Raw genomic sequence first — 22,282 nt, 5'->3', positions numbered from 1 at the left:
CTTTCAGTTTTTGCTGTAAATTGTGGTGTACAAATCCACCTTCTAATGTGCTTGTAAACAGGAAATTACATCCAGGGGCTCTTTATCACCTTTCAGCCTATCAACAGGTGGTGTGTTCATGAGCAAACACCCAAGCTCAGTGTGCAATTCCACACAACTCCTGCTCCCTTTGGCAAAACCTGCCAAGTAATTTCCATGGAGGAGTTGTTGGAGTCTGCAGACATAGTAGTCTGTCTTCAGGAATATTTCTGCTGCCTCTTTGTCTTTTGGATCTCGCACCTATTTTAAGTCATGAGTTTTCTGTTAAGACACTTGCCAGGATCATTATTGTAACTCTGCCAGTTATAGGAGGCAAACAGGGCTCCCAAGCCGGTCATTCCAAGGAAGTAGATTTTTAGAGAAGGCATTTCACTATGTTTAACAAAGGTGATTAATTTTCCTTGCAGAAACATTATCAGAAGGCCTGGGATGAGGCCAAGGCGAAAAGCTATGACCTAAGAGCTGATGCCATTCCCATCAAGCAAGCCAAGGCCTCCAGAGACATTGCCAGTGAGGTACAGCCTTCTCTTCATGTGGTGCTTGTGTCTCAGCAGAACTGAGTGAAGCTCAGGCTGACAGCCTGGGGAGCTGGAAGCCTTTTGTCTGGTGGCTGTGTCCAGGTGAGCAACACGCCTTTTGTTCTCTCTGTATTTCCAGTACAAGTACAAAGAAACCCACGAGAAGCAAAAAGGCCACTACATCGGGTGCCCCAGTGCCAAGGAGGACCCCAAGCTGGTGCAGGCCGCGCGCGCCATGGCCCTGCAGAACGACCGCCTCTACAAGAAGGCCTACAATGATTCCAAGACCCATATCCACATCCCTGTGGATGCCCTGTCGGTGCAGGCAGCCAAGGAGTGTCAGACCCTGGTCAGTGACATTGACTACAGGCACTACCTGCACCAGTGGACCTGCCTTCCTGACCAGAATGACGTGATCCACGCACGGCAGGCCTACGACCTCCAGAGCGACGTGAGTATGCATAGAGATGTGTGGTTACTACTCCTATTATTTAATATATTATAGCCTTACTCTGATTGTTCAATGCTATACAGTCACAACAGATTTCTATTTACATTGTTTTCTTCAATTTTTTGCTACTGCTATTATCTGCTCCTCTACACCCTTAAAAAGCATTGCTTTTACCTCTAAATGTTCTGAAACTTCAGTTGATAGCTGCTGTGTTACATCATACTTTTGTGGTGGATTTGGATTTTTTGAAGTGGTGTTGTCTGGAGAGGATGAAGGATTTGCCTTTCCTGCTTTGATGGGACTTAGGAATAACAGCTGTTTGCTGCCTTGGAATCAGGTGGCTCTTGTTACTTCTGTTTGCTTGAGTCAGCTGGGAAATTTATTTAATTGGAAGAAAGCTCTGTGAGGTAGCCAATGAGAGGTTTTAGTGTCTGATTGCAAAGCAGAAGGAGTCAGTGCAGCTGATTTCCTGACCTGGCTTTGCTACTTAACAGTCAACATCAGTCCCTCTTCCACTGTTTCAATTACAAGCTTTGGACATGAGGTTCCTGTTCCTTACTTTTTGCCAATTTTCCTGGTAGGTAGCTTGGGGTTTTGTTAGGACTTGTGAATTGTTGAAATGACTAGAAATAAGTATTTTGGAGATGACAGGAAGACTCTTCTAAGCTCTTAATATTTATCATCCTCAACTGCAACTGCTTCCAATTGTTTCCCCTTACAATGTTTAGAATGTGTTGTTTAAGAAATGAACTACTTAAAACCTTGGTGCCAGATTTAATTTTACTTATGACACCGAACATCTCCTTTATGTAAAAAGGATTAATCTGACTCTAGCTAGGTTTATAAAACATAATCTGCTTTGCATAGCTTAAAATAATTAAGACAATCATTTTGAACAATGTTTTCCTTTTCTGACCATCTCACACAGGCTGTGTATAAGTCAGACCTAGAGTGGCTCCGTGGAATTGGCTGGTTACCCAACGACTCTCCAGAAATTAAGAGGGTGAAGAATGCCCAGGATCTCCTGAGTGACAACGTGTATCGGACCCCCATTGACAGCCTGAAATACACCAGTGTTGTGGATTCCCCAGATGTTGTTCTGGCCAAAACCAATGCTGAACAGATCAGCATTGTACGTTCCAACCTCCTCAAAGCAGCTTCCAGACTAGAAACTAAAGCTGAAGAGAAATCTCACTGCTAAAATATAAAACTGATGGTGTTTTAAGTGTAATGCTTTTCCAAACATTTTATTCTTTAGAGATGATAAGTCAGGAGAGATTTATGGGATTTTATGTTATTGATAAGTAAAATTCCACAATTCTGATGATATTATTAAATTGCTGTTTTAACAGCCAAAATACAAAGAAGCCTGGGAAAAGGACAAGACTATGATCCACATTATGCCAGACACACCTGAAATCAATCTAGCCAAGGCTAATGCTGTTAATTACAGCCAGGTATGTTTATCATTCTGTTTTCTCTAAAATAGTCTGTGAATTATATCCTTCTAACATGTTGAATCTCTTTGAATTTCAGTGAAATCTGTCCTCATACAGGGCTTGCAACATTTCCCTTCCCTGTACTGAAGATCCTTGAAGTATTTAGCCATTTAAAAGTAAATACTTACATACAGCTATTTAAAAATTATTAATATCATGCCCCACTGAGGGAATATTTTATTAAAATGGATGAGAATCCAAGGCATATAAATATTTTCTACAGTTTTACAAACACCCTTCTGTGCTTTATAGGTTGCACAACCAGTCTTGCATGTTTCAGAGGCAGCTGCATTTATGGTTAGGAGCAGGAGTAATGCTCAAAAACATCCAGCAAATAAATGGCTGGAAACTGTGTTTCTATAATGGCAGATGCCAGAGCATTCAGCATGTGTGTGATGTTTTCTCTGTCTTTTCAGAAACATTATAAAGGTGCTTGGGATGAGCTGAAGGTGAGCTACGATTTGAGAGCAGATGCAATTCCAATCAAGGCAGCCAAGGCTTCTAGAGAGATTGCCAGTGATGTAAGTGCCAAAAGAGGCGTGTCACATGCTCCAAGAGCTCTTGCATGTTAACTGTTACTAATGGTGACCTCTGCTCTTCACCCAGTACAAATACAAGCTGGACCACGAGAAGCAGAAAGGACACTATGTGGGCGTGCCGAATGCAAGGGGAGATTCCAGAATCCAGTTTGCCCTGGACATAGGCAAAGTTCAGAGCGAACGAGAGTACAAGAAGTACTTTGCCAAGCTGAAGACCCAGTGCCACTTGCCAGTGGACATGATGTCCATTGTGTCAGCCAAGCATGGGCAGAGCCTGGTGAGCGACACCGATTACCGGCATTACCTGCACCAGTGGATCTGCCTCCCTGACCAGAACGATATCATTCACGCCAGGCAAGCCTACGACCTCCAGAGTGATGTAAGTTCACCTGAGAACACCCCTTAACTTAATCCTGTATTACCTCTTCTTATTCTGCTTCAGCTCTGAGGAGTGGAATTGTCTGAATTCAGGGAACCCACCATGCTCTTTGTCAGAGTTGCAAAGTATAGGTCAAGTATAAATTGCCACGATTGAAGGGTGATAAATTCAGATGTAGTGCTCATGTTGGAATTACTGATCCCTTTTAACCACTGGAAGTAAATGCCTGCCTTTATTAATCTGGCTGGATTGCACTGGGAACTGTAGCTAACAGCATGGACCCTATTTTGTTTTCCCAGGCTGTTTATAAAGCTGATCTGGAATGGCTGCGGGGAATTGGATGGTTGCCAAATGATTCTGTTGGAGTCAAGCATGCCAAACATGCTGGAGATCTCCTGAGTGAGGTAAGCAAATGTTTTTCAGTATATCAATTTTCTTCAGGGATATTTTTCACTCAAAGTATTTTAAGTGGTTAAACACATCATGGTTTTTTTTTTTCAAATGGAAAATACAGCTGTAATGTTTTCACAACATTCATTGTGTATGGAGAAGTTTTTCTTCATGTGAACTTCCTTGTCATGTGTATCTATTCAGACTTGCTGTATTAAGTGTCAGATATTCCGGGGTAATTTGTTCTTCTTTCGCCTTGTACAGAGAAAGTACCGCACAAAAGTTGAAACTCTCCCATTTACTCCTGTGGCTGACAGAGTTGATTATGTCACAGCAAAGAACAGCACTGAAATTCTCAGTGATGTAAGTTTGCTCTCAGTTTTGGGCTACATTTGACTTCTGTGAATTTGTATTTAATGTGCTTTTAAGATCTAATGGCCTTGCAAATTCAGGGGTTGGTTCATTATTTCATGTGTAAATTATGGTGTTTTCCTAGTTCTGTGGTGGTGCTACCAAGGCAGTCATTTTTTTCTGTGTCCTAGGTTAAATACCACAAAGAATGGAATGAGGCCAAGTCAAATTACACTCTCACAGATACACCACAGCTGGATATGGCCCGAGAGGCAGCCAGAATTCTAAATCAGGTACATGGTCGCTCCTTGACAGCTTCTACTCACATTTTTTAGGTATTTAGAAAACATGCCTTATTAAGAACAACCTGAAAGAAGGATTTGTTATCCTCATACTTCTATATAAACGACATATATTCAGTAATCATTATCATTGTAGTAGTGTTGAATTCCTCATCACTTTTGTTTTCCACAGAATTTATACAAGGAAAGTTGGGAGAAAGAAAAAGCCACTGGTTACCTCTTGCCTCCTGACACGGTGCAGATCTCTCATGCCAAACACTCAAGTGATGTCCAAAGTGAGGTAATGATTTTTCTCATTAGGAAGATGACTGCTTGGAAGCCTGAAATGTTAAAGGCTTTCAAAATTCATTGCCAGGCTTTAAAAGCTTTCCATTTGGGGTAACATGCAGACTTTTCATGATCCATGAATTCCACTGTCCTCCAAACAATTCAGCCATCTTTGTGATTATGGCGTTTGGAGATATCAGTGCTGAAAGGTCAGCTTGACCCTTCCACATTCACTCTCTCCAGAAACAAGTCTTCCAAAATCAACTGAGCTGGACTTCTGTACTTTGTGTTACATAATTGAAGTGATACTATGATTGTAACATACATGGCTCTGGTTTCACCTTTTGGCCTATCCAAACCTGTAGGCCAGTACACACCATACATTTTAAACATTTGTATAATGGATATTGAAAATATTACATGACTCTTATTTGCAATAAACATTTTGTCAAAACAGCGTGATGTAAATACCTTAAATAAGCATCCACTCTTCAGACAATCTGAAGTAATTTGTTGCCAAAATGAGACTAAATGCACTTGTTAGAAAACATTTTCTAACAATTATTTCCTCTTCTGTTGATGATACTATTTACTGAAAATTGGGAGTATTAGATTAGAAAATGCTATATTTTGAACTGGAAGGCCTATACAAAGTAGTATTATTGTTTGTGACACGATTTTTATCTGGTCGTGTACCCATAACCTAAGGCTCTGTTTGACAACTCCCTGTCTCATCTGCTCTTTGTGTTGACAAACCTGAAGCTGTTCTCAGGTTAGAACCAGAGTGGATACAGCCAGTGCTGATTTTATCTGTATTTCTCTCCTCTTCCATCAGCTGAAATACAAAGCTGAGTATGTCAAGCAGAGAGGTCACTATGTGGGAGTTGCCAAGATGAGGGATGACCCCAAGCTGGTGTGGTACGAGCACGCGGGTGAGATCCAGAACGACAGGCTGTACAAATCAGACTACAACAAAACCAAGTCCAAAATCCACATGCCTTCGGATGCCATGTCAGTTGTGGCAGCAAAGGAGTGCCAGAACTTGGTCAGTGACGTTGAGTATCGCCACTACCTGCACGAGTGGACCTGCCACCCTGACCAGAATGACTGCATCCAGGCACGGAAGGCCTACGACCTGCAAAGTGATGTGAGTGATGGTACAGCCCTACGAGGTCATTTCCACGTGGTCTGGCCTAAGGATATTGCCCACAGTACACAATCCATCCTGAGTTCAGTAATTTCTGTCCTTTTGCATTTTCTTTCTGACTTAGAACATTTACAAAGCTGATTTGGAGTGGCTTCGTGGCTGTGGTTGGATCCCTCTCGATTCAGTGGAGCATAAGAAAGTTAAGAATGCACAAGAACTGATAAACAAGGTAAGAGCATATATTCCAGCATTTCCACAATTAGCACTTCTTTCTCATACACAGTGTCTAAGACATTTTTTCACCTCTTTGCAGAGAGCATACACAAAAGAAGCCCTTGAGAACTTTTCCAACTACACCAGCGTGGTTGACACTCCTGACATCGTTTTGGCAAAGATGAACTCTGTCAATCAGAGTGATGTATGTACTTTTTTTTTTTAAATATAAACTTATTTACAAGAATGAGTAGGTGATTTAATTGCTTTTGCTAGCCAATACTATATTTAGCCATACGTATGTGTGAGCACATGCTGCTTCATTAATAATGGGCTTTCCTGGGGTAAATAAGTAAGAAGTGATATGAATGAACAAGACTATCTTGCTATATTTCTATAGCAATAATAATTCTATATTAGTCAATATTTCTGTATTTCTAATCTCCCTATATTATTGAATAGTATTCTATATTATTCAATAATGTCTATATTTCTAATATTTCTATAGGAAAATTTAACATTTTCCTGTAGAAGAATATAGCATGTCCCTGACTTAGAGTTTGCAAAGATTTTTCTTATAGTAGTTGAAAACTGAGTCCTGTTCTTGGTGAACGGTTTGTGGAGTTCCTGATGTTGCTAAACTATTTGCTGAGCAGTATCTTAAATTTTTTAAGAATACCATGTGGATTTTGAGGTGACACAGGGACATTTTCCTGGGTACTACAGTGGCTGGAATGTCCTACACAACATTATTGCATGATAACTTAAGAGAAAATTAATGTCTCCTTCTAATAGATGGAGTAGTAGTAATAATAATGATAATAATATATTTCTCCTGTGGAATTAACACTGTTTTCTTTTGTAGCTAAAATACAAAGAAACATTTAACCAGGAGAAAGGTCAGTATATTGGGTCTGATGATACTCCTGCTCTGCACCACGCCAAAGACATGGCCTTGCTCCACAGTGAGGTGAGATCCCATAAATATCAACCTAAGCACTGATTCCCTTGCTTTAAAAGCAACAGAATGTGGGGTGGACTTGAGGAACTGTTGTACTCTCAGAAGAGGCACTGGGAAAGTTATTTAATCCCTTTTTATTTCAGCTTTTCCCAGTTTGGATTATTGGAACCAGGATAATTTCTTTCCTTATTGAAGTGATCTTAAGGCACAGCTGTGTGATGCTTGGAAGTCATAATAGTGTGACAAAACCAAATATAATTCCATCCAATAATACCTTCTGAGACTACTGATAAATTTTAAATTTACTTTTTTCATAAGAAAGGAAAACTGTAGATGATTTACATTATTAAGCAGTTACTTTTGAGTTGTCTCACTAATTTTAATGAGAAACCTCTATTTTTTGAAAATATAAGTGATTATTCCTTCATATGACTAGGCACTTCATAATTTTGTCTGAAAGTGAATATATTTAATATTTAACAAAATACGTATTAGGAAAGTGCCACTGGCACTAATGTTTCTTTAATAAACACCAGTATTTCTTGAAGATTTTCACAATTTTGATCATCTTTAAAATTATCAATCTCAATTCTATACTGCACTTTTAAACAAGAGTTCATATCTATATTTTGGATATTTTTATTACTCTTCTGGTGTAAATATAGTAAAGAAAGAAGAAATCAGCTCAAATTTGTGCTCAGGTAGCTTTCTGAAGTGAACACTTGTTCTGTGTGCCTCGCATTGAATGACTTTTCAAAATGAACATTCTCCATTTAATTTATTGGGACCCACTCTGTAAAAATATCCTGTATTCCATGTCATATCCCATGTGTGTATGAATGGCAGAGTCAGGCTTCTTGGGAAGTAAAATTGATTTTTTTCATCAAAACCTGTATGTGCTTTGTTTGTCTAGAAACATTATAAGAAGGCTTGGGAACTGAGCAAGCCCATTGGATACACTCTGGATGAGAAATACATTCCACTTGTGGGAGCCAAACATGCAAACCACATCAACAGCGAGGTCAGGAGGGATTTCCCATTCTTTCCCTTTTTTTCTCCCAATATGTTGTTAGAATGAATGTTTAAAATTTCCACGTGAATATTTTTCAGCTTAAATATAAGGAAATATATGAGAAGCTGAAAGGCCATTACCTGGCTGGGAAGGATATTGGTGATTTCCCTGGTGTCATTCACTCCCTGGAATTCCAGAAAATGAGGAGCGCGGTAAGGAACGAATGAGTCTGACTGGAATATTTTCCATTTGCTTTATTGCACCATTTATTCCAGTGATGAAATTCACTATTTCATTACTTAAGCATAAATAATGCAAAGCTTAATAGAACTATGGAATCACAGGATCATTAAGGTTGGAAAAGATTTGCAAGACTAAGTCCAACCTCAACATCAATCCACAATAATATCAGTAAAAATTATTTCAATGTGTTTATGTTTCCTGAATGCTTATTTTATATGTGGGTTGAATAATTGAATTTTAAATGATTTAGGAGATTGAGAAGGTATTTTTTTAGCTATTAGAAATATTAGAATGAGGAAAAAACCCTTATTCTATTTCAGTGTAAGGATCTGAGCAGTAAAAAATGCCATGTGTGTTTCATTTCCTTTACAAATAAAAGTGTAGATTTTGAGTAGAAATAGGAATTTAAGAACTGGAAAAGTAAATGCACATTTGGTGTGTTGCTGTTCTCAGCACTGCACATACAGCATGTCATGCAGGGCATAAAATCAGTGTAATCCCAAATATTCTGTCTTTAATTAGATAAAAACCATGTTTGGAGCATGACTTTTTTAATCCTGAAGACTTGTTAGTTTTCTCACCAGCTGTTAAAACTGCAAGTGGAGGTAATTCTTGTCCTTCTAGAACCTCATCAGAATAAAGGGTTATTAATATCCAATTTAAAATTTCATCTTGTTGAATCCCATGGGAGTTTAGCTACTAAATCCAGGAAATTTATCTCAGATTGTGCTGTCACCTTTTAGTCCAAAATCCAAAATGATGCAGAAAATCACTCTTATTTTCTCTCACCTTTTCCCCAATGTTTGCTTTTCAGCTGGCCTACAGAAAGAATTATGAAGACACCAAGAAAAATGTCCATATTCCAACCGACATGATGAACCACGTCCTAGCCAAGAAGTGCCAGTACATCCTCAGTGACCTGGAATACCGCACTTACTTCCATCAGTGGAATTGTTCACCTGAAGAAAATGATGTTATCCACGCCAGAAAAGCCCAGGAGATTCTGAGTGATGTATGTTTATCTTTTATTTAGAATCACAGAATAGGCTGAGTTGGAAGGGACCCATCAGGGTCATCCAGTCCAACTCCTGGCCCTGCTCAGGACACCCTAAAAGTCCCACCAGGAGCCTGAGGGTGTTGTCCAAACCCTTCTAGAACTTACATGAACTTACTGAACCCGTTTGTTTGACATTATAGAAGCCTTTCCCATCATTTATTCCAAGTTATTTAAATATAAAATACTTTCGAATATCTTCCATGATATTTAAATATGAAATTAATAACCATGGCTTTAGATTCTTAGTACCAATCACTGCAGTGATCCTTATCTATTGTAATTGGGAATGCTGGAATTAGCACAGGGGCCAGTACAGCATCCAGAATCCTTCTGGATCCAGTGGGTCTGGAAAAGAATTCCCCTTGTTTGTTGGGATTGTATCAGCCCACAGCTGAGAGAATGGTGCTCATATTCTGCAGTCAGTGGTGTCTCAGCTTGGGCCAACCAACCTTCCCAATAAAATCGGAGGGTGTGTTAATTGCCTGGTTTATTAGTATGCAGAATTCCTTGGTTTGATTGGCAGAAGGCAAATTCCTTCCTAACATAATGTTCTGTTCACTTCCATGTAGACTGTGTATAAAGATGACTTAAATTGGCTGAAGGGACTTGGATGTTATGTCTGGGATACTCCACAAATCCTACAGGCTAAGAAATCCTATGACCTCCAGAGCCAGGTAAGTATGTTTTCCTTAAATAAATAAATATTTATATATATATATATATTTTCCATTTATGTTTCCTTTTAGGTTGACATGTCCTAGTCCAGAGCAGAAGGAAGTGACTCCTGTTACATCAGAAATATTTTGTTCAAACTGTGATAGTACAATCTTTGAATTGCTTCTGTAGAGACATCACTTGTGTTGTTGGAGGAGGAGAAAACTTAGGAGAATGGAAAGACAACTGTGGTTTTTAGTTTCATTTTTCCTTGGTTCATCCTGGCTGTATATTGAGTATTTCTATTTTATGACCTGTCACTTTTAGAGTTGGTCTTAAGTGAGGTGTAATCCTCAATTTCAGTTGTAAAGATGTGATTTTAAAGGAAGCTTTTTTTAAAGGAAGGCAGGGGATTTCCAGGTACTATATTTCAGCACTATAATGAGTGTTTTGTTGGTTTTGTTTCCTTAGATAAAATACACCTCTGCAGGGAAGGAGAACTTCCAGAACTTCAGTGTGGTTACAGACACCCCTGTCTATGTGACTGCTCTGCAAAGTGCTGCCAATGCCAGTGAGGTGAATCCCCACCTTTTCTACTCAGGATTGTCCTTCTGAGCATTGAAACAATTCACTAAACCCAGCTTTCATCTTCTAGGTGAAATACAAGGAGGAATTCCAAAAAACTAAGGACAAGTACACAACTGTGACTGACACAGTGGATTCAGAAAGAATTCATAGTTTGAAACATCTCTATAGTGATGTAAGTGTTTCTACAGGATTTTTTTTCTCTTCAGACCTTTAATATGGGTTTTTTGTTTTATTTTGTTTGCTCACTCTGTTTGAAGATAAACATCCAAACAAGGAGCTTATCAAAGCCAGTGCTGGCCCTCTGCACTACCTGATCTCGGGGGAGATGTTGTATTTCAGGCAAGGGCCATATTTTCCAAATGTAATGCCAGTTGGCAAAACACCTGGATTAATAAATGGATTCCCTGAACAAAATTACACCTGAACAAAACTAAAACCCTCATATGAGAACAGACATGAATAGTCAGAAAGCATTTTTATCACCCTTTACATGCACTGTCAAGATTAAACTTCATATTAGGTATTAATGTCTTGTTTACAATATTTTACTGTGTGGTGTCTAAATAAAAGCAAAAGGGCTTTTAATTTCTATTGGTTGATGGTTATTATTTATGAGAATTATTTTTCCACTCACACAAACTTTCTGTTTCCCCACAGAATCTCTACAAGAAAACCTGGGAAAAAGTGAAGGCCACCAGCTATGCAATGCCCTCAGATGCTGTAGCCTTAGCACGTGCCAAAGAACTGAAGCACAATGCAAGCATTGTAAGTGAATTAAATATTTTTTTAAATCAGATCATGAATTCTAACAATTAAATCCTTCATGTCGTGCATCTACTATGGATATAAATATTTTTTAAACTTTAATTTAGCTTCCCTTTTTTGCTGAGACATAATATATATCTGTAGATAATAATTTTTCTCTGATAATTGTTTGGGTAACAGTCCTTTGTGGCTTCTTGTCATGGAGAAAAAAGTAATTTTTTTATAGTAATCCAAACTGAAAATGTTAGGGTTTTTCTAGTCTAAATGTCATGAGCCTTCAGGTCAGAAAAACACCAAAAATCTTCAAATAATGCTTATTAAGTATAGAAAACATCTTAGGCTTTACTGAACTTAGAATTAAGAGAGACCACTCCACAGATCTCTCTAAATGAAAGAGCTGGAACAATAAATAAGTACCTTACACTACATCTATTGATTTTTAAAATGCTCTAGTCAGCTGTTATTCTTACAACCTGATTCTTATGATGTGCTTTCTTTACCACTTCAGACAAAACAGAAAACCAAAATCCTGCTTTAAAGCCTTTCTCTACTTGTTGGACTCAACTTCTTGCTTAATGATGATGAGTTTTGTTCCAAAAACACAACTGACCCATCAGAGTCAGTTAATCGTTGCATTTCTTTGCTTCTGCTCAGGTCAAGTACCGTGAGGAATATGACAAGTTCAAAGCCCTGTACACCCTCCCCAGAGGTGTTGAGGATGATCCCAATACAGCAAGGTGCCTCAGAGTTGGGAAGCTCAACATTGACGTAAGTGTTGCTTCTGGACATGAGTTTTCCTGATAAAGCCATGCTTATCTCAGAAGCCACCCCTCAAAGAATCCACGTGCTATGATCCAGACATCACATTCCCATGTGCATTTGGCAGTGTTCAGTATTTGCCAAATTCTAGGATACAACCATAAATTTCAGTTTTAATTCAATTATTGCATTGCCTGCATGGCCAAACCTTTAGTGTAATTGTGGGTAAAATCATCATCTGCCTCCTTTTAACCCATCAGCACAATGAAAATTGAACAAATAATATTTCAGCTGCATTGCTGAGATTCTGCAAATTATTTTTAGAGCAGGCCAGATACAAGTTTTAGTCATGGCCAAAGCAATCGCTCTCCCACTGACATCCCATGAAAACAGCAATGATTTCCTCCAAATTTACCGACAGTTTGTGCTTTAACTCCACAGCGTCTGTACAAAGAAACCTATGAGAAGACCAAAGCCAAGGTCCACATTATCCCAGACATGGTGGACATCATTTCAGCCAAGGATGCCCAGAAGAAGATCAGCGAGGTCGATTATCGCACGCGGCTCCACGAGTGGATCTGCCTGCCAGACCTGCAGGTCAACGCCCACGTGCGAAAAGTCACCGACCAAGTCAGTGATGTAAGTCCACAAATCACCTCTTCCTGGCTCACTGCTGAGATCATTCCTTCATTTATGCTCTGTTAGAGGAAATAATTTAGCAAAAATTTCGCAGGAGTGCTCTGAAGTCGTCACTTCACTTCGTTGTGTTGTGGTTTTGTAACACTTGGCAATGAATGTGTAGTTGAGATGGGGCTTAGTTGAATAGAATCAGAAAATCCCGGAATGGTTTGGGTTGGAAAGAACCTTAAAGCTCATCTATTCCACCCCTTGCCATGGGCAGGGACACCTCCCACTGTCCCAGAGTGCTCCAAGAGCTGTCCAACCTGGCCTTGGCCACTCCTGGGTGTGGGGAGTCCACAACCTCTCTGTGCAACAATTTCAATAATTTCAATGCTATCGGTGTAGGCATTTGGGTCATAACATTACCATTCTACCCATGCAGCCATCCCTGTCTCTAAATTGTCCTTTATTTGGTTGCATGAGGTGTGGAAACTTTGGAAGTCTGAGAAAATCCTGGTTGGACAAAGCTTCTACACACTTGCCTAGGTAGGTCAGCCCAGCAGTAGGATCTGGCAGTAAATCAGTGCCCAGTAGGATGTGCAGGTAGTTTTTTAAAAAATTCATTGGATTTTTAGTTTATTGCCCAAATTGAAGCAAATTGAACAAAAATTATTTAAATTCCAAAAGGGATTGTTTTGATTTTCTCAAACAAAAAAAAAAATCAGAGTGGTAGAAACTCCCCTTGCCATCATTTGACAGGGTGTTTCAGAGTGATTTAGAAATGAGGGGTTAGATCCTAATGGGATTCTTACAGGTTCCTTCTCTGATTCCTTAGGTGGTCTACAAGGATGATCTGAACTGGCTGAAAGGCATTGGCTGCTTTGTCTGGGACACTCCTGAAATCCTCCATGCCAAGCACGCCTATGACCTTCGCAATGATGTGAGTGCATAACTCTGGGTTTGCTTCTTAGTCTTCTTTTTCACTTCACTGTAGCTTTGTTCTACTCCAGGTGTAGTCTGGAAAATGTTATTTATCCTTCTTGGTTGAAGGATTTATTAAATAACCAGCCATAGTTTCAATATACTTTCTGTTTCAGTGCTGCTTTGTTAAAAGAATAATTATTTGATAAAATAAATAGTAAATAGAGCTCTTTTATTTCTCTCTGCAGATTAAGTACAAATCTAAGGCAGAAAAAATGAAGAAGGACTTCACTGTGGTCACAGACACTCCTGTCTACGTCCAGAATGTGCTCAGTGCCTTGAATTTAAGTGAAGTAAGTGCTTGTCTCACCTGCCAGCCGCTATTCCAAGTGCTGTTACCTCACCAGCTTTAGAAATGTGACTTTTAATATTTTTTAATAACTTAATAATTTATTCATTGCTGGTTATCTACACCTCATTGTAGACACAATCACTAAAACCATTAGTTGCCTGAAGCCAAAAAACCTTCATCCAGTTTCTTTAGGAGCAATTCCCATTGTGTGCAAACAAAACATTCTGTGAGAGAACCTGGCAATTATGACTTTTTCTCTTTCCCAGGCTGTCTATCGTGGTGATTACAAGCAGAATGTCAAAGGCAAGATGATCTCTACTGATAAAACTGTGGATTTGGAGCGGGCATATAATGCAAACAAAATACAGAGTGAGGTAAGTACAAAACTGGGTTCCACAGAGTTTCTGATACTGAAACACCAAATTCTTTGGATGTCAGTATCTGGTTTTAGCTTTTCAGGTGAAGCTGCATGTCACTGCTCTAAAATGAAAGTGGGAAAATATCCTCATTTAAGCAACAAGGATGCATTTTAATGCAGACATGAGGGAAATCTTTTGCCAGTTGTGATTGAGGGATTTCTGAGATGAAGGGATTTTCCTCTCAGATATGGCTCACAGTTGCACAAAGTCTTCCTCTCTCCTCTTGCAGAATTTGTATCGCTGGGCTGGTGTGAATGCTCTGCCCACTGGATACAGCCTTCCCACGGACACTCCACACTTCCAGCATGCCAAACACGTCCAACACATCGGCAGTGATGTAAGTCAGGGACTAAAGCCTTTTACACCATGGGAATGATCAGCAGCCCCAGATAAGGGACTCTCAGCTTGGACCTTTGCTATCAAAATATAAATTTCCTCAGCAATATGCAAATACCTTATTAGAGGCAAGAGAAATGGAATATATTATTAACCTTGGGCCATATGATAGAGGGAGAAATAATTATGATGTGTTTATTTAACTCTGATACAGCTACATCTCACTTGTTTATCTCTAAAAATGTCTCTTTATAGAGCATAAATTGCTGTCAGAAGTGCAGTGTAAGTAGAATGATGATCAAATTTAGTTTCTGTGTTGTTTTTGTTGTACTTTTTATAGCTGAAATATAAAGAAGCCTATGAACACATGAAAGCCAAGGGCTACACTCTGGGACCTAAAGATGTTGGCTTTGAAAACGTGAGGAAGGTCAATCAAGTCATTAATGAGGTACAGTAAATATATGTATTTGCTTTCAGTTGTATTTGTAGTGCCCAAAATATGCATAATGAGAGTACATTGACTGGGAAGTTGTAGGATCCCTCTTCCTTTAGGCTTTTATTTAGAGAAGTATCCATCAAGAATGGTGAGGGATCATTGATCCAGGCTGAAACTGTTACCATAATATAAAATTGCAGCCTAAGTTTATTAGCTGTGATTAAAGTTGAATAGAAATTATTGTATCTGTATAAAATTGGTTTGCAATAGTTTTGGGTTTTATATATATTTTTTCACTTTTTTGATAATTGGCTTTAACAGCATGAAAATTAAATATATGTATTTACATGTTTTTAGGATTAGAGTCTGAGATTCTCCTACTGAAAACAATTATGGAAAATCTCCACCTGGGTAGAAAATAGTAATTTGTCTAAGAAGTGCTTATGGTGTGCTGAGCTTCTTTGCCATTCAAGGTTTTCCAATGTTTTAAACTATGTTAAAGTGCAGAATGTTCTCTCTTGTGACAGAGGCTGTACAGGGCAACGTACCACAAGAACAAGGACAAGATCCACACCACCCCCGACACGCCCGAAATCCGCCAAGTCAGAGCCACCCAGGAGGCTGTCAGTGATGTAGGTGCCCTCCTAACAGAATAACAGAAGAAACTGGGATTATTCCCTGAGCAAACATGTGAAATGCTGTTTTGTTCTCTCTTTTCAGCTGATCTACAAGTCAGATTTCTTCAAGATGCAGGGACACCTGATCTCCCTGCCCTACACCCCTCACGTGCTGCACTGTCGCTACGTCGGGGACATCACCAGTGACGTAAGCAGCTGCTGCTCACACACCTGGTGTGAGGCCCAAAACTTCTCTCCTGGGAGTGGGATTGGGTTTCTCTCCCTTCCATTCTATTCTGGAACAAAAGAAATGCTCTGTAACTGTGTTTAAGGACTGATGATTGAAATTCTCCCAAAAGTTGACTGTTGATTGTGGTGTCTCTCGTAGAATAAATACAAAGAGGACCTGAGGTGGTTGAAGGGCCTGGGTTGCTTCCTGTATGACACTCCTGACATGGTCCGTGCTCGCGAGCTCCGGAAGCTCTGGGTAAGACTTCTCCTCTGGGAAACGAGTATGACAACAATGGATTTGTTTCTGTGCATGCAGGAAGTGAAACACATGAAAACGAGCAAAGAATGAGAGGATTTTGTGCCATGCAGCCAATTAGTTGTTTTGAAGCACTGCTGGGTAGCACTATAACATTTCCTTTATTAATACTGCTTTTCCTTTCCAGTCCAATTATATCTACACAAGTACTGCCAAGAAAATGTGGCCTAAAGTCAACGTGGTGTTGGATACCCCTGGATACAGAACAGTGCAGGAACTGAAAACCCATCTGAGTGAGGTAAATTCTGTTATTTCTGCCCAATTTTGCAGCTGTAATGAACTCTTCCTTGTGGTTTTTTTCTGAAATAAATGAGAAGTTATAATTGCAAAGCTGTGATTGTGCAGCTTCTAAATAACAGCAGAAGAAATAATTCCTGGACCTGTCTTTTCCCAGCTGGTTTACAGAGCTGCAGGCAACGAGCTGAAGACAAAATACACTTCTGTCCTTGATACACCTGACTTCATAAGAGCCAAGAAAGGACAGAAAATACAGAGCCAGGTGAAAAATTTGTGCTGATATAAAACCAGACAGGGGATACTTCTTAATATGTTGTTAAAGTACAGCAAAAGCTTTTCAGACCTTTTAAAAATTACTTGAAATTCTTAAAAGAAGCAGTGGCTATGTGTATATTGTGAATTTGCAGCTGCTTTTCAGAGACATAAAGTAGAATTTAGTTGAAGTGTGTATTTTTTTGATTATTTTCTTCTTGCTGCAGTACTTGTATGTGGAACTTGCCACAAAAGAGAGACCCCACCATCATGCTGATGGTCAGACTCCAGCCTTTACACATGCCAGGAATGTCAAGGACATGATCAGTGAGGTAAAGTCTTGGTTTTTAAATTTGGTACCATTATGCTGAACTCCTTACAAGTTTTTTTTATAATTTTTAGTGGTAATTTCAAGGCTCAAATCTGTTTAGCTTTCACTTACTTTTTTTCTCTCTTATACTCAAATTCCACGTTTCCTTTGTAAGTTCTGATAAAATAAAACCTTCTGAAAATATGTTTCAGTATTTTGTAAGATAAGCTTTTCTGCAGATTGGCAAATGCTTCTAAAATTGCAATTATCACTCCTCACTTTTGCTGTGTCTCTTAGAAAAAGTACAAAACCCAGTATGAGAAGATGAAGGACAAATACACCCCTGTCCCTGACACCCCAGTGCTGATCAGAGCCAAGAGAGCCTACCTGAATGCCAGTGATGTGAGTACTCCAGGAACACTCCTGCTGCTGCTTTTCCATGGATTCTTTATGGAAATAACAGAAAAAAGATCACTGGGGAAAAAACATGCAAAGCAGAGAATATCTCAGTGTGGGTCATAAAAATGTGCATGTCCATTTCCATTTGAAATTAGGGTTGTTAAGTTTTGATTTGATTCCACTTTAAGGCCTTTCCCCCCCAGTTATTAGAATTCATTTTCATTTCCCATTGCACTGAAGTGTGGTCTTACAACAAAGTAAAAATAGACTTAAAATAATTTGTTTACGCATCAAGTCTCCAAATAGAGCAGACTGGAGTGAAGTGATTGATGCTGGGGCCAGGATAGAATAACTTTTATCAGCTTTTTCATCTCAGTTTTGTGTTAGAAGTAAACTGCCCTGCCACTGAGAATGTGTTCATTTTTTAATTCAGAAGTAGATTAGAGAGAAAAATTACCTGAGCTGCTGCACAGGAGGTTGGTAAGGTGAAATGGATTTTTTCAAGCGTGGAATAGTTATTTGTGATTTAAGGCAATTAAAAATGCTCATTTGTGAGAGCTTTTCCATATATTTCAGAACTAGCAGGATATGAAAGGACATGTGCAGGGCTGGTGTTTTGTTCTAGGGTTATTTGGTCTTACTGCTCTAAGAGTGATTTTTGAATACTGCCAAGGAACATCCCAGCTCTTCTGTACATGGGAATTTCTCCTCTGAGAAAGTCTTTTTCCACAGACTGGGATGATCTTCCTGCTTTCTTCTGGATGAGGACAGGGAAGAAAGGATAAGTAGTTTTTTATGCCAGAAGAAGGGATAAGTAATTTTTTATACTGAAAGTGGCACTTGTGCCATTCTAGAGAGCAGTCCTGTGATGCAGGGATGTTTTTTCTTCAATCTGAAAATTAATTGGGTGAAATTTTCTCTATTTTTCACCATAAATCTCAGTGAAATTACAGCTGATTATAGGCAATTGCAGCCTCTTAAAATTCCTCAGGGCTTACTTTGGGATGTCAGGCAGCAACACATCCCTGGATATCATTCCTGAGAAGTGAGGAATTTAACTGAAACAATTCCTGGCACGTTAATCCCTTCTTTTGTGTGTTATTTTCTTCCCAGCTGCGCTACAAAGAAACCTTTGAGAACACCAAGGGCAAGTACCACACAGTGAAGGATGCTCTGGACATTGTCTATCACAGGAAGGTCACTGATGACATCAGCAGTGTATGTACAACATCTTCATTCCTAATTAGTGTTTGCCACTTAATAACCTAAAATAGGCCATTTATCCTTCTGTTCCATTTAAATATGACAAATAATTAGAGAAATATCAGCATTATTAGTGTTGATTTCTTTCCTTCTCTGGAATATTGATTGCTGTTGATGTTACAAATTAATCTCTTTTCCACTCCTTTAGTTCTGATGTTTCAGAAAGAGAGGGGAATTGGAGTGTTCTCTTCAATTGTTTTACTTAATTCTTCCATTTTCTCTATAGATCAAATATAAGGAAAATTACATGAGCCAGCTGGGAATCTGGAGATCCATCCCAGACCGCCCAGAGCACGCCCATCACCGCCTGGTCACGGATGCCATCAGTGATGTGAGTTCAAACAGCTCCTGCATGGCACAGGCTCAAAGTTACCAGTGGTTTCCAAAATGAAACCCAAGCCTTCTTTCTCAACAAAGGGAAAGGAGGTGACGTTTTTCAGTGATTTACACTCTGCCCTGGCAGATCTGGGAACTGACAGAGAGAATCTGATGGCTAAAATTGTAGCACATCCCCTTGTCAAATTAGCAAATCATCTTAATTAATTTCAGTTGTATTTGCTTAGGTTTGTTTAACCCTGTAATGACCTTTAATTGTACATTTCTGGTCATACACAATGACCCCTTAACTGTACAAGATTATTTGTAATGTCACAGGAACTCCAATAGCTAATGTTAGATTAGGTGTGTGAATAAACTGAGTCCATCAAAAAAATATGAGAAACTAATTTATTTTATGATGGATGCAACTCTGTTTGCCACACCTTGTGTTGAGGTTCATTTCAACACCGATTATCTGCTTAAAACTGAGTCTTTTTACTTCTTTTCCAAAGATCAAATACAAGGAAGACCTGGCATGGCTCAAAGGCACTGGCTGTTACGTGTGGGATACTCCAAGTTTTGTCCTGGCAGAGAAGAATAAAGTGCTCTATAGTGGGGTGAGTGAAACCCTCTGAATTGTTGCTGAATGGCTTTTGACATTTGCTGTACATTTACAACAATTTGTTGCTTTTAGAAAAGTTGAACTCACAAATGTAATAATTCCCCCTTGATTTTGCCACAGGTTACCTCTAAAATCACATTTTCATTGCCTTAATCCTTCTTCGGATTAACATGGGCTGGGTTTTGTGTGTTTGATTTTCTTTTGCTCCAGTGTAAGTACAAGGAGAATTTTGAGAAGACCAAGTCCCAGTTCAAGTATGTGGCTGACTCTCCAATCAATGAGCATTTTAAATATGCAACTCAGCTGATGGATGGGGTAAGTAAAGATTTCTCTCGTCTCAGGCTTAAGTAGTTAGTCTGTGAGTAAATACAGAGTTGAAGGTTGTCCTTCTTTATATTCAGGCTTGAAGATGCCTTAAGATCAGCCTGAAGTCATGAAAGACAAGGTTGTTGTTTTTCTGAGTATAGCACGCAAAAGGTTTGCAGAGCCTAGAAAGTGAAATCCCCACCCCTGTTCATTAATTTTTCATGGCAAAGGAGCTTTTCCTTTGCTGACTTAAATAATGCTGATGGTGTGGTAACACTGTGTTGGTTTCCATCTGAAAAAGGCATAGAGAGAATTCCAATTGCTTTCCTAAAACATTGACAAAACCTTTATTGGTATTAGGAAGACAGTTTTGTCTTTTTGAAGTTACCACAGCTTGTTTAATTTCAGTGATTTTTCAGGAATTTTCCACTCTACTACTCAACTTTTTCTTGTTTTTCTCCTGTAGTGCTGAAGAAACAATTTACACAACCTAATAGTGAAGGGGGTTAATGAACACCTCTGGGTTTAAAAATCAAATCACCACTGTAGGATTGCTGTTCTACACCCCCAGGACAAATTCCATGGTAAACACCATGTTCAGGGTGACTCCTGTCAGCTTAGAGTTGGAAAAGCACATCAAAATCTGATGCATTTCATCAAAGAAGCAGATATTTAGATTTATATCTTGATATTTCTTTCTATTTCACCAGCCATTATGTTGTATCATTTCCTGTCAGTAAGTTTATTACTGTATTACCTGTTCTAGGTAGGGAAAACTGTTTCACAACAAATACCAGAGTTTTCATGAAAATTGTTCAGTCTTTTTATTGTTCATAGAGCAAATAAGGAAAAATGTAATATCACAAACATAAATGGGTAAAAGTTTACCAGTGGGGGCTCCATACATTAAACTGAACTTGCCTAAGTATCTTTTGTTATTTAAGTGATGTTTTTAGTAACATCTCATTGTGTTCTCTTTGGACTCAACTCAGGAATCTACAATACAGAGTTGCTTCTGCCGTTACTTTTCATGAAGAAAGTCAGCCATAAAATTGCTTATTGAAGGGATGGAATATAGACATCCTTAAATTGTAGGCCTTCCAGAGGCAATTTAGAAATGCATTTACCATTTGGAAATCCTTCCCTTCCCTTCCCTTCCCTTCCCTTCCCTTCCCTTCCCTTCCCTTCCCTTCCCTTCCCTTCCCTTCCCTTCCCTTCCCTTCCCTTCCCTTCCCTTCCCTTCCCTTCCCTTCCCTTCCCTTCCCTTCCCTTCCCTTCCCTTCCCTTCCCTTCCCTTCCCTTCCCTTCCCTTCCCTTCCCTTCCCTTCCCTTCCCTTCCCTTCCCTTCCCTTCCCTTCCCTTCCCTTCCCTTCCCTTCCCTTCCCTTCCCTTCCCTTCCCTTCCCATCCCATCCCATCCCATCCCATCCCATCCCATTTTTAATGTATTTTTTCTCTTTTGGACATGAACTTCAACCCCAGCCTGTAAAGAGGTGATAACAGTGATCTCTCTGTATCTTAACTCTCTCTTGTTACACTGTATTATGCTATTCTGAGCAGAAATTATATAAAGCTGCCTATGAGAAGCTCAAAGATAGGTACAGCGTTATTGTGGATGATCCCAGGAATCTGCTGGCCAAGTGGGGCAGCACTCTGAGCAGTCAGGTACTGTGGGAGCACCTGGAGCAGCCCAGAAGCTCTCTCTAAAATCTCTGTGTGCCACGTTCACACCCAGCAGTATCACAGCCCTGTGATACTGTGATGGTTCTTCACTCGCTCACACAGTCTCCATCCTGCCACCCAAAAAGGAGTCACTTTTTGTGTGAGCTGCTCTGTGCATCTGTCCTGTATGTACTCCCATGATTGTGCATCGATGGACATCAGGAATCCAGTCCCTCTTGAAGCCACTGGAGAGGTTTTAAAAAATGCAGAATCAAGCATTTATTTTTTAAAACCTCTCTTTTCAAATCACTTCTAGGTGAAGCAACAGGGACATATTTCCCTTAATCTCTAATTTACCTTCATCTCCCCCAAAAAATTATTAATTTCCCTAATGTGAGTGTAGGCAAATTTTTTAGTATTGACTATTGACAACAGTGCTAATTATTCAGATGTAAATTGTATGCACATGTGGATGAATACATACAGCAGCTTGCCTAAATCTCTCCACTCTCCAAGTGCCTGGGATCTAGA

The 22,282-nt window shown here is 39.4% G+C and overlaps 1 protein-coding gene across 5 annotated transcripts in view; it reads left to right on the top strand.

Moving 5' to 3' along the window:
- The window catches only part of NEB (nebulin), a 105,000-nt gene that overhangs the window by 51,444 nt on the left and 31,274 nt on the right, over nt 1-22,282 (top strand). For 4 of the 5 annotated variants that reach the window (XM_048308735.1, XM_048308733.1, XM_048308732.1 and 1 more), the window contains exons 79-118: nt 447-554; nt 697-1,008; nt 1,937-2,140; nt 2,361-2,465; nt 2,924-3,028; nt 3,114-3,425; nt 3,725-3,829; nt 4,080-4,178; nt 4,358-4,459; nt 4,641-4,748; nt 5,571-5,882; nt 6,007-6,111; nt 6,196-6,300; nt 6,961-7,065; nt 7,970-8,077; nt 8,167-8,280; nt 9,126-9,323; nt 9,938-10,042; nt 10,494-10,598; nt 10,678-10,782; nt 11,268-11,375; nt 12,030-12,143; nt 12,576-12,773; nt 13,591-13,695; nt 13,925-14,029; nt 14,295-14,402; nt 14,677-14,784; nt 15,124-15,231; nt 15,747-15,851; nt 15,940-16,044; nt 16,225-16,323; nt 16,511-16,621; nt 16,778-16,882; nt 17,100-17,204; nt 17,480-17,584; nt 18,695-18,799; nt 19,071-19,175; nt 19,675-19,779; nt 19,995-20,099; nt 21,650-21,754. In XM_048308735.1, the coding sequence (XP_048164692.1) occupies nt 447-554; nt 697-1,008; nt 1,937-2,140; nt 2,361-2,465; nt 2,924-3,028; nt 3,114-3,425; nt 3,725-3,829; nt 4,080-4,178; nt 4,358-4,459; nt 4,641-4,748; nt 5,571-5,882; nt 6,007-6,111; nt 6,196-6,300; nt 6,961-7,065; nt 7,970-8,077; nt 8,167-8,280; nt 9,126-9,323; nt 9,938-10,042; nt 10,494-10,598; nt 10,678-10,782; nt 11,268-11,375; nt 12,030-12,143; nt 12,576-12,773; nt 13,591-13,695; nt 13,925-14,029; nt 14,295-14,402; nt 14,677-14,784; nt 15,124-15,231; nt 15,747-15,851; nt 15,940-16,044; nt 16,225-16,323; nt 16,511-16,621; nt 16,778-16,882; nt 17,100-17,204; nt 17,480-17,584; nt 18,695-18,799; nt 19,071-19,175; nt 19,675-19,779; nt 19,995-20,099; nt 21,650-21,754 (5,136 nt within the window). The remainder of the gene's footprint in view (nt 1-446; nt 555-696; nt 1,009-1,936; nt 2,141-2,360; nt 2,466-2,923; nt 3,029-3,113; nt 3,426-3,724; nt 3,830-4,079; nt 4,179-4,357; nt 4,460-4,640; nt 4,749-5,570; nt 5,883-6,006; nt 6,112-6,195; nt 6,301-6,960; nt 7,066-7,969; nt 8,078-8,166; nt 8,281-9,125; nt 9,324-9,937; nt 10,043-10,493; nt 10,599-10,677; nt 10,783-11,267; nt 11,376-12,029; nt 12,144-12,575; nt 12,774-13,590; nt 13,696-13,924; nt 14,030-14,294; nt 14,403-14,676; nt 14,785-15,123; nt 15,232-15,746; nt 15,852-15,939; nt 16,045-16,224; nt 16,324-16,510; nt 16,622-16,777; nt 16,883-17,099; nt 17,205-17,479; nt 17,585-18,694; nt 18,800-19,070; nt 19,176-19,674; nt 19,780-19,994; nt 20,100-21,649; nt 21,755-22,282) is intronic. The other variant, XM_048308734.1, reaches the window with a different exon arrangement.

Source organism: Corvus hawaiiensis, chromosome 7 (genome assembly GCF_020740725.1).
Source record: "Corvus hawaiiensis isolate bCorHaw1 chromosome 7, bCorHaw1.pri.cur, whole genome shotgun sequence".
In the NCBI taxonomy this organism is placed as follows: Eukaryota; Metazoa; Chordata; class Aves; order Passeriformes; family Corvidae; genus Corvus; species Corvus hawaiiensis.
Note: the sequence above shows the minus strand (reverse complement) of the source record. Positions and strands in the feature narration are given on the sequence as shown.